The sequence below is a fragment of the Rhinatrema bivittatum genome, chromosome 2, assembly GCF_901001135.1.
Source record: "Rhinatrema bivittatum chromosome 2, aRhiBiv1.1, whole genome shotgun sequence".
NCBI classification, from domain to species: Eukaryota; Metazoa; Chordata; class Amphibia; order Gymnophiona; family Rhinatrematidae; genus Rhinatrema; species Rhinatrema bivittatum.
In genome coordinates, this window is record NC_042616.1 from 742,097,902 (window position 1) to 742,113,547 (window position 15,646).

The 15,646-nt window shown below is 41.9% G+C and overlaps 1 protein-coding gene across 1 annotated transcript in view; it reads right to left on the reverse strand.

Annotated features, from left to right (window-relative positions):
- Window positions 1–15,646, reverse strand: part of CSMD3 (CUB and Sushi multiple domains 3) — a 3,551,396-nt gene that overhangs the window by 613,416 nt on the left and 2,922,334 nt on the right. Inside the window, 1 exon segment of the mRNA XM_029591914.1 lies at window positions 2,352–2,540. Within this exon segment, the coding sequence (XP_029447774.1) occupies window positions 2,352–2,540 (189 nt within the window).

A 15,646-nucleotide genomic window follows, 5' to 3' on the forward strand; every position in this document is an offset into this window, starting at 1 on the left:
ATGAGCGCATAAGTAAGCACCAAGAAATAAGCTTTTAAAATGTTTCTTTCCTATCTCCTAATACATATTAGAGTGTTAAATTTATATAGGAACAGTAAAGAAGTTTTTTAAACTAACATATAAGCAAAATCAACACATAGCTTTTTATATTATAAAAAACATGTTACCGTTCACTAATGGCACATCTATAATATGAAATCTATACCAATCAACTTTTAATATTATTTGTGCCTTTTTGTAAACCATTGTGATGGTGAATTAACTTAACGATGGTATAGAAAAGATTTTAAATAAATAAAAATAAATAAATACATATTATAGTGACATCTATCGGCGGCCTGCGGAACATCCACGATCACTGACAGACACACTCCAAGCCTGATATATTATGGATTTGTAACAGTGTGTTTCTATTTTATGTATATTTATGAATGTTTGCTTGTTATAAGGGAGGAGAAATAGCCTAGTTCAGAGCTTTCCAAACTTTTCATGTTGGTGACCCACTTTTTAGACAAACATAATTTCAAGACACAGTAATTCAGTCTACTAGCAAACCAGAGGTTAAAGGTTAAACAAACGAAACATATTTTGACAATGTATGTATGTTTCCTTAAATATATACATAAATAAAATGTTTCACAACACAACCTATCTCATGAAAACCTTTCATTTATATTAAAAATATATAATTTTCCAAGATGAATGTTATTGTTATAATTTAGGAGTAACAATGTCTGTCCCCCACACACTCATCTTTCTACTCCCCAAGCATTTCTGTCCCCTACACACTCATCTCTCTCCCCCCCCCCAAGTACGTTTCTGTCCCCCACACACTCATATCTCCCCCCCCCCCAGCACATGTCTGGCCCCCACACTCATGTACCTCTTCTTTTTGATTGTTGCCAGTTCAGTGCTTCACTCCCTTCAGGGTTCAAGCCTGCCGTGGTGCATAACACCTTCCATGATCACCAGACACTGTTGCTTGCAATACTCATCAGCAGCAGCAGCCAATGACAGGGACAGCTGGTCTAAAGTCCTACCCAGCAAGCCCAAAAAAACGTGATTGACAGCAAAAATCGCCCAATAATAAGCAACCCACGAACTGAAAAAAAAAAGCGAATTGCTAGTAAAAAAAAACCCAAACTTGCGTCGGATTTGACGGCGCGGCATCACGTGCCATCACCTGCGCGTGACCTGGAGAGGAGTGGCTATGTGGACCGGGTTTTAATGTGCTACGTTCGCGCGACACACCTGCACACTGCAGGCGACACACTAATGTGTCCCGACACACAGTTTGGAAAGCTCTGGCCTAGTTGTTAGAGCAGTGGACTACAAGCCAGGAGACCAGGGTTCAAGTCCTGCTGTTGTTCCTTGTGACCTTGGGCAAGTCACTTTACTCTCCATTGCCTCAGGTACAAACTTAGGGTGTCATTTATTAAAAGGTGGTTTTTGGCATGCAAAAACAACTTTAAGGCATGCGATAGAACTGTATTGTATGGTGTGATACAAATTTGAAAAAGAGGAGGAGTGAGCTGGGTTTGCCAGTCTGTGAACTGCTATTGAGCAGACTTAATGCTGATTTTAACTACACCTTTTCCAGTAGCGTTAAGCTGTGCAATAACTTGCATTATGAGGCAGTAAGGTGTTAGTGCAGTTCATGATGTCTCCTGAAAGGCCTGTTTTGAGAGAGAGGGAGAGAGAGAGAGAGATGGATGCTCTACCTGGGTAACATCAAGCTAGGTGGAGAGAACATTGCACAAATCTCATCTTGGAGTGAGTTTCCTCACTCCAAAGGTCATCAAATCTGCACAAGAGACCACTGTTCTGTTCATACGTCTCACGTTGAATGCCAAAGTGTCCCCTAATCCCCTACACAAATGCCTAAACCTCACCTCGAGTTACTAGGTGGGCCTCCCATAGGGATACAAATACCTATCTAGGGCGAGGACATTGTGGCTAGTCTCTCTCTCGCTCTCTCTCTCTCTCTTGTTAAATGCAGGACATACAACAGGTATGGCACTTATTGCACAGTCTGAAAATGTTATCACAATTTGCACTAACTTATATCATTGCATAGGTAATTAGTGCAAATTGTGATAAACTGTATATTAGCATAAAACATGCCCTTTTTGCTATCACATGCGATACTTATAGCATTTTGATAAATCCAGGCCTTAGATTGTAAGCCCTCTAGGGATAGGGAAATACCTATAGTACCTGAATATGAACCAATATGTTATCTCAGATTGAATGTCAGTATATAAAAAATAATATAATAATAATAAATACACACAGATCATATTGCAAGGATGTAGTGGAATACAAATGTAATAATAAATAAATGTAGTTACCATCAAACACCTCAAGAATGTCAAATTCCTTTTCAGTCTGGAAGAACTCAAAGTACATGGTAATGTTATAACCCTTTTCCACACTGATGGTCCATGCACACATCTGCAGATTTGGATAACTGTCAGGGTAGCCAGGGCTCAATAAGACACCAGTTGAATCCAGGCGGATTTCATTTGCAGGGCAGAGAACTGTAAAGCACATAAAAGAAGCCATATATTTCAATCATAATTCAAACTAGTTTTCCTTTATGTCTCAATATACTTTCGCATGTATGAATTCATTACATGTAAACAATTTGAGGTCAAACTCAGGCCAGTTAGATTTCTGACATAATTCAAGATGATTGGAAGATGGCAAGTTTCAAAGGGGTGTGCAGGCACACATTGACGTGTGTGCATTGGCACACACCCAGGGGCATGGCAATTTTGGAACATATGTGCATATACATATGTATGTAATAAAATTGCCTGGACATGTGTATGTGTGTACCCAATTTTGCAAGTGGGCACGCACAGCCACCTTAAGTCGGGTACAAGCCACGCACATAGAGGAGTTTTATATCAGGTGCGCATCCATGCCATGTCCAGTTTCCCCAGTTCATCCACCAGTTCTCCCAGCCTAGAGCTAGGTCCTCCAAACCCCAAGCTACCCCACAGTCACCCCTTAAACCACTTACAGAGTCCTATTTTTTGTTACTTATTCATCATCCATAGCAGAAGTAAAGTTAGGCAGTACTGAACCTGGGGGCACGCCCAGACGTGTAAGTCCTTGCACACACTTCTCTTGGCCATGCCTAGAAAGCCCATGCCCCAACACCATACCCAAACCACACCCCTTTTTCATTCTGAGTGATATATTTGTGTATTGGGAGATGCACGCGCATGTAGGTGGCTTTTAAAATCGGGTGAACACGTACATCTCCTACATGCAAACACATATCCCGATTTTGGCGCTTTTAAAATTCAGCTTAAATTGGGAGGAAGCACTTATTTTTATGTCAGAAGAGTGATTGGGAAAGGGCAGTGGGGTACCTGGTACTTTTATATTTTATGTTGGGAGAAAGAAAATATAGCCAGCTTGGTGAGATGGATGAGGTTAGAGGACTTAACTGGTTACCACTGATTTTCAGTACTAACTGTCTAATGACCTGATTTACCAAGGTTTTTTCTATAGAGATCAAATGGCAAAAAATCTTTGTAAATCAGGACCTAAATTTGCTAAATCTAGCAGGATTAATTTTGATCGACCAGATTTTCTTGACTTTTCAGCTAAATACCTAGTTTACAGTTTATTAAAATTTAGGAATCACTAGGTTCAGCTGCACATTCAGCTACAGATATCTGGTTAAAATCACTCAGCAGCTGTGTGATTTCTCCCCAAACCTCTAATTATCTAAAATACTTTTCTGACTGTGAAAGAAAGAGCGGTTGAAGGCCAAACATTAGGGAACAGTCATCCAGGGTTTCTGACCAGTCTACAAGAAGCAATCTAAAATGTAGTCAGTGAATTTTAATAAGATTAATGGTATGTGTCAATACTGATTTGTTTCATATTCATTTATTTATTTATTATTTACAGTTTTATACCGCCCATCAAAAAGCTGAGAGTGGTATAAATCAAAAGTAAAAAGATGCTGTATGCTATGCTGACCTTGGGTTACACACAAAGGAAACTCAGAGCTTTTCTCTCTGTTGAATAATGATCAAAGATACCTCTTTAGTCAGTGTTGTTATTCTGTGCCTATGAGAAAATGCTTAACAGAGTTCCAAAATCATAAATCAAAGGAAAGTTTCAAAACTTTCATCAAAATGTAATTTTGCTTTGCAGAATGTTTGTACATTATTTTGGAAAGTAAACTTTTGAAAAACTATTGGATCATTTTATTGTTATCATGCTAACAATGAAATTGGAAATTAATGCAGAAATATTTCATACTTTTTAATGAGTGTTGTCCCCAAGATTGACAGTGCCTAGCCAACTAAGTTGCAGAGATGGATAAAAATACTAGGACCACAATTTACAGAAATTCATAGTAGTGGTGTTTCTAATTGTTATGTGTCAAATTATTTCACTGTACCTGGGAACCAGGAAATTTTATTATTGTCCACTGTGCAAACTTTTCATAAAATTGGCTCCATTCAGAAAATACATTTTGTCATATTTTTGGTGAATAGAACCAATAGAAATAGTTTGAACAGCAGCTGGGTTAAAACCTATTTTGAAAAAAAGTTTCCCTAGCACAAAACCAAAACAAAGATATTTATAACATGCAGATGGATCAGGATCCACAATAAATGATCCTTTAAATCTTTCCACATACCTTCTTAAAAAAACAAATTCATCTAGCTTTAGTGGAGGTCAATATTCAATTTGTTTGGCAAAGTTTGTGGCTTAGCCAGATAAACACAAGGTTTTAAATTCCCCACTTCTCTCAATGGCTCTGATTTATCTAGTTAACTGTTTAGCCGATAAAATTGAGCTGGATAAATTAGCAGCCTCCTGGGGTTATTCTAGGATGAAGTTAAGTTATAAGATATACAGAGTTAGCAAATAACTTTTGCGTTCAGCGGTCTGTGAGCTAATCCTGTGAACCACCACTCTTACCTACAGTACCAGTACAGCCACACTATTGCACGATGCAGGGAAGCTCTGTCGGGCCACCATGCAACGAGATGCCACTGTCATAAAGCCACTGCCCATAAAATGGCAGGATGCTGCCAACTCTAAAGCATTGACTCTTCCCCTACGATTGTGTGTGCATGTCTCTCCTCAGTCTTTAAGGGACCGTGGCAGGAAAAGCCCTGTGGTCCCTGTAGATGAGGCACCAGTGTTGCCCTATAATAGGGCAGCTCCTGAATACCAACTTGCCTCAGCAACAGGTTTAATTCTTAAGTAGTATGTGCTGCTTTCCAGTGTCTCAGTCTTCATTCCAGCATTGTCTTGAGTCCTCATTCAGCTGTCTCTGGCTTGTCTTCTGTCTTCTTCCTTGTCTATTACTTTTGCATTGTCCTCCTATTCTGGCCTTGGCCTACCCACCCTGCCTATCCGTCCCTCTACTCCTCTACTTGAACAGATACCTTATTTGACTTTGGTCTGGACCTTGGATATCCTTGACCACTGACTGCCTCTGACCATTGCCTGGATACTGGATACCTCTGACTGCTGTCTGCCTATGACCCAACTAACTACAGTCCTCTCAAGCATCATCAGTAACCCCACCTAAGTCCTACTGGCTCAACCTGAGGGGAACTAGTGCTGATATAGGTGAAGGTCCTGACAGTTCTCTGCCTCAACTGGGTTTGCCTGCCAATGGTGGAAACCTGCAGGCAGAATTGGCGCAACCTGCATTGTTCTTCCATACAGGCAAAGCCAATCCTCCCTTGGCCCAAGGGTCCACAGATGCAATAGCTTGCTGAGGCCATCAACTAGGCCAACTTGACTTCCCTGCACATAGCCCACAGCCACAACATCAACAGGGCACCCTGGAACACTTGGCTGCTGTCATGGACAAGCTGAACATTTGCCTTGATGCACTGACCCCTCCACTGATGCAACTTCCATTTGCACCAGCTTTGCTGCTTCCTGTGGTATCCAATCAGCCGGTGCCTCAGTTGCCACCTCCACCCTGGTCTTCCAAAGACCCCAAGCCATGACAGGGTTTCTTGAACCAATGCAGAATGCACTTTCAATTGCAGGCACCACTATTTCCTAACAATTAAGCTAAAACCACATATGTCCTCTCACTGCTGGATAACAAAACACTAGTATGGGCATCTCCTCTCTTGGAGTGAGGGAACTTCATTCTCTTCAATTTACAATAATTTGTGGAGAAGATTTATATGGTTTTTGAGAGCCAGATTGTGGAGCAGCAATGACTTCCGATCTGCTCCATCTCCACCAAGACTCCGCCAAGGCTCCCAAATTCCAAATGCTGATATTCAAGCTCAACTGGTGCGAAGATACACTAGTAGCCATATTCATGGAAGGTCTATCCAGAAAGATTAAAGATGAGTTCACCACTTGGGATCTTCCCAATTTATTAGAGGCCCTAACTGGCGAAACAGACCACCTCTTGCAGCAAAGTGCTTGAGAGACTCATCCAGCATTAGCTCCTTGATTCCAATATCTGGTCTGTCCCCGAGCTGCCATACCCTTGGCTTCTGTGCATCTGAAAGAGCTAGTGCCGCTAGTATACTGCCAGGTGGCCCCAAAAGAAAGGTTCCTTTGCAGACAGCAGGGCCTCTGTACTATCCTGCTCAATGCTATCTTTTGCCTCAATGTCCACAGAGGTCAGGAAACTTCAGCGCCTAGGGTTCTGTGGGGAGATACCTCTGGGCCTTACTGTTCTAGCTCACCAACTACTTCTACTGGTCACCTTGGAACTGAGTTCCACGCAGTTCACCACCCATTCTTTTGTGGATTCTGACTCCAGAGAAAATGTTATCTTAAAGGAGCTAGTTGACCAACTCCAGATTTCCATAGTCCAGATGACTTCTCCTTTGGTGATTTCATCTGTTTACAAAGATCCACTGCCAGGTCAAGTCATTCTGACCACAGCACTTGTGGTCCTACTCACTGGACTCCTGTATGTGAAAAAGATCAGCCTTTGTGTGATCTCCAAAGCCATTCATCCTATCATCCTGAGTTTGCCATGGCTCCAGCAGCACCAGCCACACTTTGACTGGTCTGATTACAACTTGCCAGATGGGGCCATGGCTGTACAGAATCCTGCTTTATGCTGGTAGAACCTCCTCACCCATTTGCAACCAGGAATTTCTCCTCAGTACATGGATTATAAGGATGTTTTCTATAAAAAAAAAAAAAAGTCTGACGTTTTGCTCCCTCATTGTATATCCAACGTCATATTGAACTCATCCCAGGGGCCATGCCACCACATGAATTGGTGTAATACCTGTCTCTCCCAGAAACCAAGGCCATGTATGCTTACATTCAGGAGAATCTTGAATTAGAACATAAGAAAATAAGAAATTGCCATGCTGGGTCAGACCAAGGGTCCATCAAGCCCAGCATCCTGTTTCCAACAGAGGCCAAACCAGGCCACAAGAACCTGGCAATTACCCAAACACTAAGAATATCCCATGCTACTGATGCAATTAATAGCAGTGGCTATTCCCTAAGTAAACTTGATTAATAGCAGTTAATGGACTTCTCCTTCAAGAACTTATCCAAACCTTTTTTGAACCCAGCTACACTAACTGCACAAACCACATCCTCTGGCAACAAATTCCAGAGCTTTATTGCCCGTTGAGTGAAAAAGAATTTTCTCTGATTAGTCTTAAATGTGCTACTTGCTAACTTCATGGAATGCCCCCTAATCCTTCTATTATTTGAAAGTGAAAATAACCGAGTCACATATACTCGTTCAAGACCTTTCATGATCTTAAATACCTCTATCATATCCCCCCTCAGCAGTCTCTTCTCCAAGCTGAACAGCCCTAACCTCTTCAGCCTTTCCTCATAGGGGAGCTGTTCCATCCCCTTTATCATTTTGGTTGCCCTTCTCTGTACCTTCTCCATCGCAACAATATCTTTTTTGAGATGCGGCGACCAGAATTGTACACAGTATTCAAGGTGTGGTCTCACCATGGAGCGATATAGAGGCATTATGACATTTTCTGTTTTATTAACCATTCCCTTCCTAATAATTCTTAACATTCTGTTTGCTTTTTTTACTGCTGCAGCACACTGAGCCAACGATTTTAAAGTATTATCCATGATATTGCCTAGAGCTTTTTCCCGGGTGGTAGCTCCTAATATGTATATTAGGAGCTCCTGTATATTCATACATTCTCATTCTCCAGTTTTTTCTGTCCTTTATTTCCTGGCTACTCTAGCCCCCAAGTTCATTCTCCCTGTTATTTGTACCTGCGCTTCGGCCTTCCTGTTATATGGTTATGTTCAGTTAATCCCTAAGTTTATTTATTTATTTATTTATTTATTTGGAGCTTTTTATATACCGAGGTTTAGCGAAAGCCTTCACCCCGGTTTACATTGGAACGAACAATTATACATAGAACATGTCGTATAACACAAATTTATACATATAACAGGTCATGGAACAGGTTGTAACAGGTTATAACTGAAACCAATTAACGGGAACAAAAGTGAAACAAGGAAGGTAGATAATAACTAAGGCTCATGTACAAATATGTATTAGGTAGGTAACATATTATGAAAGAGGCCGGGAGGAGAAGGGGTAGGAGGCAAAGGGTGGGCATGGGGTAGGAGGCAAGGGGTAGGAGGCGAGGGGTAGGAGGCAAGAGGAGGAGAAGGGGGTAAAGACAAAGGAAAAGAGAGGTAGGGAGAAGAGGGGATGGCCTATGGCATCACGATTGTAATTAGTTTGATGTAAACCGGCCTGATATGAAGCTTGTCATGAAGTTCGGTATAGAAAAATGTTAAATAAATAAAAAACCTAACATCATGTAACTACAGCAAGGGTTATTTTTCCCTTCATGCAACTCCTTGCATGTTTCCACATTAAATTTCAAATTAGGATTGATCTGTCCTTCCTCCTCCCCACAGGGGTGGTGTTCTTCTTTGTTGCAAAGAAAGACGGATCACTCAGGCCATACATAGATTACCATGGTCTGAACACCATCACCAAGAAGTACTGTTATTTATTACCTCTAATAAAGGAACTCTTCAACTGCCTAGAGGGTACCAAGTTATTCAGAAAATTGGAACTCAGAGGTGCCTACAACCTCATCCGCATCAAGTCCAGTGATGAATGGAAAATGACATTTAACATTCACGATGGATTACGAGTATTTGGTTATGCACTTTGGGTGGTTTTCCAGAAAATGGTCAACAAGATCTTTCATGGTCTGCTATACACTTACTTGGAGGTATACCTGGACAACATATTGATCTTTTCTCAAAACCTAAGTTCCCACCAAAAAGATGTTCACATCATTCTGCTACACCTACAAGAGAATAATTTCTATGCCAAATTAGAAAAAAGTCTCTTCTAGCAAAAAGAGCTTCCCCTTCCTTGGGTACATAGTCTCACAAAAAGGAATCAAGATGGATCCTTACAAGATAAAAGCTATCATTGATTGGCCTCGCCTGAGCTTTGGAAAGGTTTCTCGAGTTTGCTAACTATTATCTATTTCTGTCAATTTATTCCAAATTATAATTCCATGGCAGCTCCACTTACTGCCTTACCCAGAAGGGCGCCAAAATCAAAGATTGACCAAACAAGGCTATCAACATATTCCAGCAGTTAAAGAAGGCCTTCACTGACAAGCCCTGCCTATGTCACCTGGATTCTACAAGATCCTTCAGATTAGAGGTAGATGCCTCTACCCTGGTGTGAGGGCTGTCCCCAGACAACACATGAAAGATGGGGTACTCCATCCATGTTCATTCTTATCTAAGAAGTTCACCCCAGCTGATTGTAATTACAGCATTGGAGATCAAGAGTTCCTGGCTGACAAACTAGCTCTTGAGCAGTGGTGACATTTGCTCGAAGGAGCTTAACATCATATTACAATATATACAGACCACAAGAACCGTGAACATCTACATCAAGCTCAGCAACTTAATGCAAGACAGGCCTTTGTTCTTCCCTCACTTCGACTTTGAACTATGATATTGCCCAGTGAACAAGAATCAATGAGCTGTTGCCCTCTCTTACTCCTTCCAGACCAAGGATGTTTCAGAACCTCCTAAGCACATCATCGATCACACCACGTTTCCTTGCTTAAACAAGCAGTACTTTCATGGTCTTCCCAAGTGTCACCAGAACCCCAAGAAGTCATTGCTATTGGAGATAATGTATATGAAGTCCAAGAAGTCCTAGATTTCCGTTGAAGGAGAAAAAAGTTCGGGTATCTAACTTCTTGGAAAAATTATGGCCCATAAGAAAATTCTTGGTAAATATTCCTCCAATATCCTGGACACTAATCTGAAGGACCCCAGGAAATCTGAGACTCAGGGAGGGGGATTAAGAAGGGGGGCACTATTGCGTTCAGTGGTCTGTGGGCTAACCCCATGGACCACTGCCCTTATTACCAGTTCCAGGCCAGCCAAGCCATCACTCAATACAGGGAAGCCCTGTCAGGTGACCATGCAATGAGCTGCCACTCTCCAACATGGGAAGAAGCTGCTGACCATAATGCAGCAGGGCACCAACAACGCTAGGATGGCGTGCCTTCCTCTAGGCGTACGTACACATTTTTTTGTGGCCTTTAAAAGGACCATGGAGGGAAAATCCCCCTGGCCACTGAAGATGATGTCACCAGTGCTGCCCTATAAAAGGGCACCTCCCGAACAGCAACTCACCTCAGCAATAGATTCAACTACTTGCTAAGTAGTGCATGAAGCTTCCCAGCATCTCATTCTTCATTCCAGCATTGTCTTCAATCCTTGTTCAGCTCTCTCCGGTTTGTCTTCTGTCTTCTTCCTCATCTGTTCCTTCCATTCTGTCCTCCTATTCTGGCCCTCGCCTACCCACCCTGTCTATCCATCCCTCTGCTCTTAAACTCAAATGGTTACATAGTTTGACCTTGGCCTGGACCTTGTATATGCTTGACTGCTACCTTTCTCTGACCATTGTCTGGAACCTGGATACTTCTGACTGCCACCTGCCTATGAGTCAGCTAACTACGGATCTCTCCTGCCATCAGCAGCAACCCCACCTAAGTCCTGCAGCCCCAGCACCAAAAGACTCAAATCAAGGGGAATGAAGGTTAGTATAGGAGAAAGTCCTGATGGGTCTTTTCCTCACCTGGGTCTGTCTACCAATGGTGGGAGCCTGCAGGGTTCCTTTCTGCATGTAGAGCCAATCCTGCCTCAGCCCAGGGATTCATAGATGCAACAATAACTTATTTGGCTATGTTTGGTTGTGCTGGAGAGAAATTCTAAAATTAGCCAGTTGAGTTTAATTGGCTACCGAGGACTTTATTCAGCTACATTCAGCAAAACTTCTAATTGGCAACACTCTGCTGAATATTGAACTCATGTATCTAATGTTCGCCAGTATAAGATCTCTAACTCCAATATATATAATTTTGCCTGAAGTTGGCATAAGTCTTGCCCAGTGTGTTGCTGCAAATTTTGCATTGCTTCATATAAAATCAATTTTGATATTTTATAAAACTTTTTCTTCTTTGGCAAAATAGAAAAGTTAACTTTATTAGTCTGTCACAAAACATCTCAAAAACATGTTTACAATTTTCCTCTTTTTTAAAACGATAAGCCCTTGAGTTTTCAAAAAGCACACATTATGCTTGTGCCCAGGGTGGCAAAACTTTAGGGGCAGCAGTCTGGCTAAGATGTATTGCCTTCCAGCTCTCATGAATCTTGTTCAGCAGAGAATAATGTTCCCTCACCTCCTAGGTGTATAAAAGCACCTAAAGTGGCAAGGGATGCAAAATCCTAAATCTATCCCTGAAAATAATGGCTACATTTTGCCACACAAAGATGATATTAAAGGCACAGTAAGATTTCTGATAAAAGCTGCAGTGATCTCACTGGAAAACAGTTTTACATTACCCTACTACATATCATGCCAATGCAATAAGGTGCACTCATTTTGGGGTCGATGCAATAATCTTTGCGGAAAGCGGGCACTTACTTTTCAGCGCCCGCTTTCTTAATGCACGCATGGCACCCGCAAGGGGTGTGTGATGCAATATGTAAATTAGGGGGTCGCACTAGAAAGGAGATGCCACGGCTGCCAGTTATGAAGACCGCCGCCAGTAAACTCGGCCTCGGTTTTCATAACTGGCCTGTCTGCCAGTAATGAAAATTAGAGATGTGAATCGGAACTGAAATCCGAACCGATTCTGGTTCCGATTCACATCTATAGAGATGTGAATCGGAACTGAAATCCGAACCGATTCTGGTTCCGATTCACATCTCTAATGAAAATGGCCGCCGAGCATGTGACGAGCACTATCTCATTCACTCTGCGTCGGATGCATGTTAAATAGGTGCTAATCCCCCTTTTGCATTAGGGGGTGGATTAGCGCCTATTTATCCCACGTCTGATTGCGGGTTATACAGTGCGCTCGGCTGAGCGCACTGTATTGCATTGGCCCCTTTATGAGCATACATTTTACTGCCAATGCAGCAAGGATTTTTACACACATAAAATGTGCATGTAAAACATGCACCCTGTTTAGTGCATTAAGCATTACCCCCTCTCCCCCCCCCCCAATGCAGAGAAGTATCCTAACTTTAAGCATTACCCCCCCCCCCCCCAATGCAGAGAAGTATGCTAACATTTTCTAAGACCTGGGAATATTACTCCTGGTTTGAGATAGAGTAAAGCTTCCAACACTATTTAAGCCATGCTATAGCTACATCACCTTCTTCACCATGGCCATCCAGAAAGCACCCAAGAAGAAGATCATCCTGAATTGTATCTACCATTTCTACTATGAGCTCACTCTCCCACCCCTTCCCCAGCCCCAGAGCTGCTGGGCATCACCAAGGTGGAAATTCTTAGCCCAGATGATGGCAGCACTTTGTGGGGCAGCCCCCAGATTGTGGCCTCCTCCCTCTCTGAGAGCTCTCTCACATGGATCTCACTGTCCTTCAGCTACCCTCAGAATCATCCCCCTCCCTCTACAGCCAGGCTTGCTTCTGGTAAATGCATGCTGCCTCAGATTTTGTAATCGATTAGATTCCAGAAATTGCACTTTCATTTGTTTTAGCAGAAAATCCATTTATTTTGTCATCTCAGAGGTCAGACTATCCAATCTGTTGTTACCAGTCTCCTCCTTACTTCCATGTTTGTGAAAAGAAAATGCATCATTCTGTCTCCAGTCCTCCATAACTACTCCCAACTCATAATAACATAGTAGTATATTGAATGACAGCAAATAAAGACCAAATGGTTCTTCCAGTATGCCCAGAATTTTGCTTATGGTAATAACTGCTGCTCCATGTAGGTTATCCCCATGCCATCTTTTAAGGGTACTAACTGCCGCTCTCTGTAGATTACTCCCATGTCTTCTGTTAAGGGTAGTAACTGCAGCTACATATAGATTACCCATGCCTTCTGTTAATGGTAGTAAATGAATTCACAAAACCCCAATGCTTGTAAACAACTCTCATTTTCTAGAGTAAGTCTGTAGATGTTATTTCACAGCTCCTTTCTCATGTAACTGAAATCACATAACAATAGCACCTCTCCTTTCATAGCAGTTTTGCGAATATCCTCCATTAAATTTCTACCTTTTTCTTCTGATCGTGAGGTCTGTATATTACACCAACATAAACAGATGTTCCATTCCCTTTTTCCAGATTAAGTTACAGTACCTTCAATTTTACCTAGATAACTGGCTCAGTCACACTGACTACTCATAACATGGCTCAGTCACACTGACTACTCATAGCACTAAAGAACACTACTATATGCATTCTTATCTCTAGAACAGAAAGTATAGCATATTTTACTCACACTTCTTTATACCACATATATAACTACAGGTCATCACTAATATCTATTCTAGCATCTGCTACTTCTTGAAGAATGCTAGGAATTAATCTATTTACTTCCTTTATTTATAAAAGAAGGACTAAAGTTCTATGAGCATGGTATGCCTAGGGAGGACACAAGATTTTATCTAGGTAACTGAGCAGTTATCTAGGTAAAATTGAGGGCTGAAAATTGCCCTCCCTCTCCATAGGGAAAATCATAGTTTGAAGTATATTACATCTCTATGAAACCATAGAGATGTAACATTCTTTAATGATTTCATTATGGACCAGGGCATTTTTTTCAGGGGGGTACATGCTGGCACTGAGTTCTGGCATAATTTCCTCCACATTCTTGAATTACTCTGTGGTCCTTAAAAAAAATATGCATGTGGTAACTCCTCCACTCCCCCTCCAAGTATCTTCTCTTCTGCATGGAGAAGTTCTTAAGGAAGAGAGACTGTCTAGGCAGGGAAGTGGGGGAGACAAGAGGTCTGAGCACCCTGGGGAAAATATTTACCCTGTTAGAAGGAGGGTGGTGAGACATAGAGAGGTCCCTGGTGGGGGGAGGGAGAGTTGAAAGTAGTGTATTGAATAGGTGTAGTTTAGCTACTTAACTTTGTGGAGCAAGATGTAGGGAGGTCAGATTAGTGGTGAGAGGGAGAGGGGGGAATTTACTCTTCCTCTCTTCCACAACTTATGTTGACCATAGCAATACTAATTCCCAGGAACTGATCAGTAACGACCCAACCTATACAAAGGCAGCACTGCAAATATTACACAGGGCCCTAGGACACCGGTCACACCTAATGAGAAAACAAAAACAGCTGTACTACTAAGGATTTTTAAATAGAAGTTACATGTTAGCAGAATCCCTCACCTCAGCCACACAGAAAATACAAAATAAGGTACCACAAATTACAAATAGAAATGCACAGACAAAAATGGGAATCCCTAAGAAGCCAGACTCTTCATGCAGTGCACCACTAGAGAAAGAGAAAAAAAAAATGTTTCCTCCTGTAATCAGCAGTAAATAAAAGTAGAGGAAATACGCATATCCAAAGCTAACATATTCCAATCACTACACTGAAATGAATTATTTTTTTTTCTATTTCTGTTATCTGGCCATTTTGGATCCTTCCACAAAACCCCCCTCCCACAAGAACGATGACAGGAAGGTTGGCCGTCCCAACATAATATCACCCTCCCCATACACATATACACATACACACAAACAGAAGAAAACTGACAAGAGGCGCAGAAGTACCAACATGATATTTTTGCTCAAAAACCTTGATCCAGCCTTGGCCTCCATATGCTGCTTTTGTGTGAGAGGGAGCAGCAAGGCTAGTGTGCAGTTTCTGTGTAGTAATCTGTAGCAGTCTCACTTGGTCTGTTTTCCCAATAGATCGTATATTGGTGTTTTAGGATCGAATACAATATTTGCAATACATTCATTTCATAGGTTCTGTGGCCAGTTGCAGGGGGTGGGGCCCTTAGTGTTTTCCCCTTCCCATGCCAATCCTTAGGAGGGCCCTGCACGTGAGACAAAAAAGCGCTGGTACGGCCAATGGTTAAACAAGCTTGCCAAAGCATAACTACTTTTCCACGTATTAAAATTGTTTCCCTAAGAAGAAATGGGAACAGTACAGATGCAGATGTGCTCAAGCCCAAACGTAAACCAGCCATGAACAAGAGTTTAAAGGTTGGTTTAAAGGTTCCTGATCGTGAATCAAAGATACAGTGAGGCCAATATTCAGCACTACTTTGTAGCACTGCGGTGGAAGGAAGTGCTAGGGGGTGCTCCCCAGTATGGGGCGAAATGTGTGTACCCTTGCGGTGA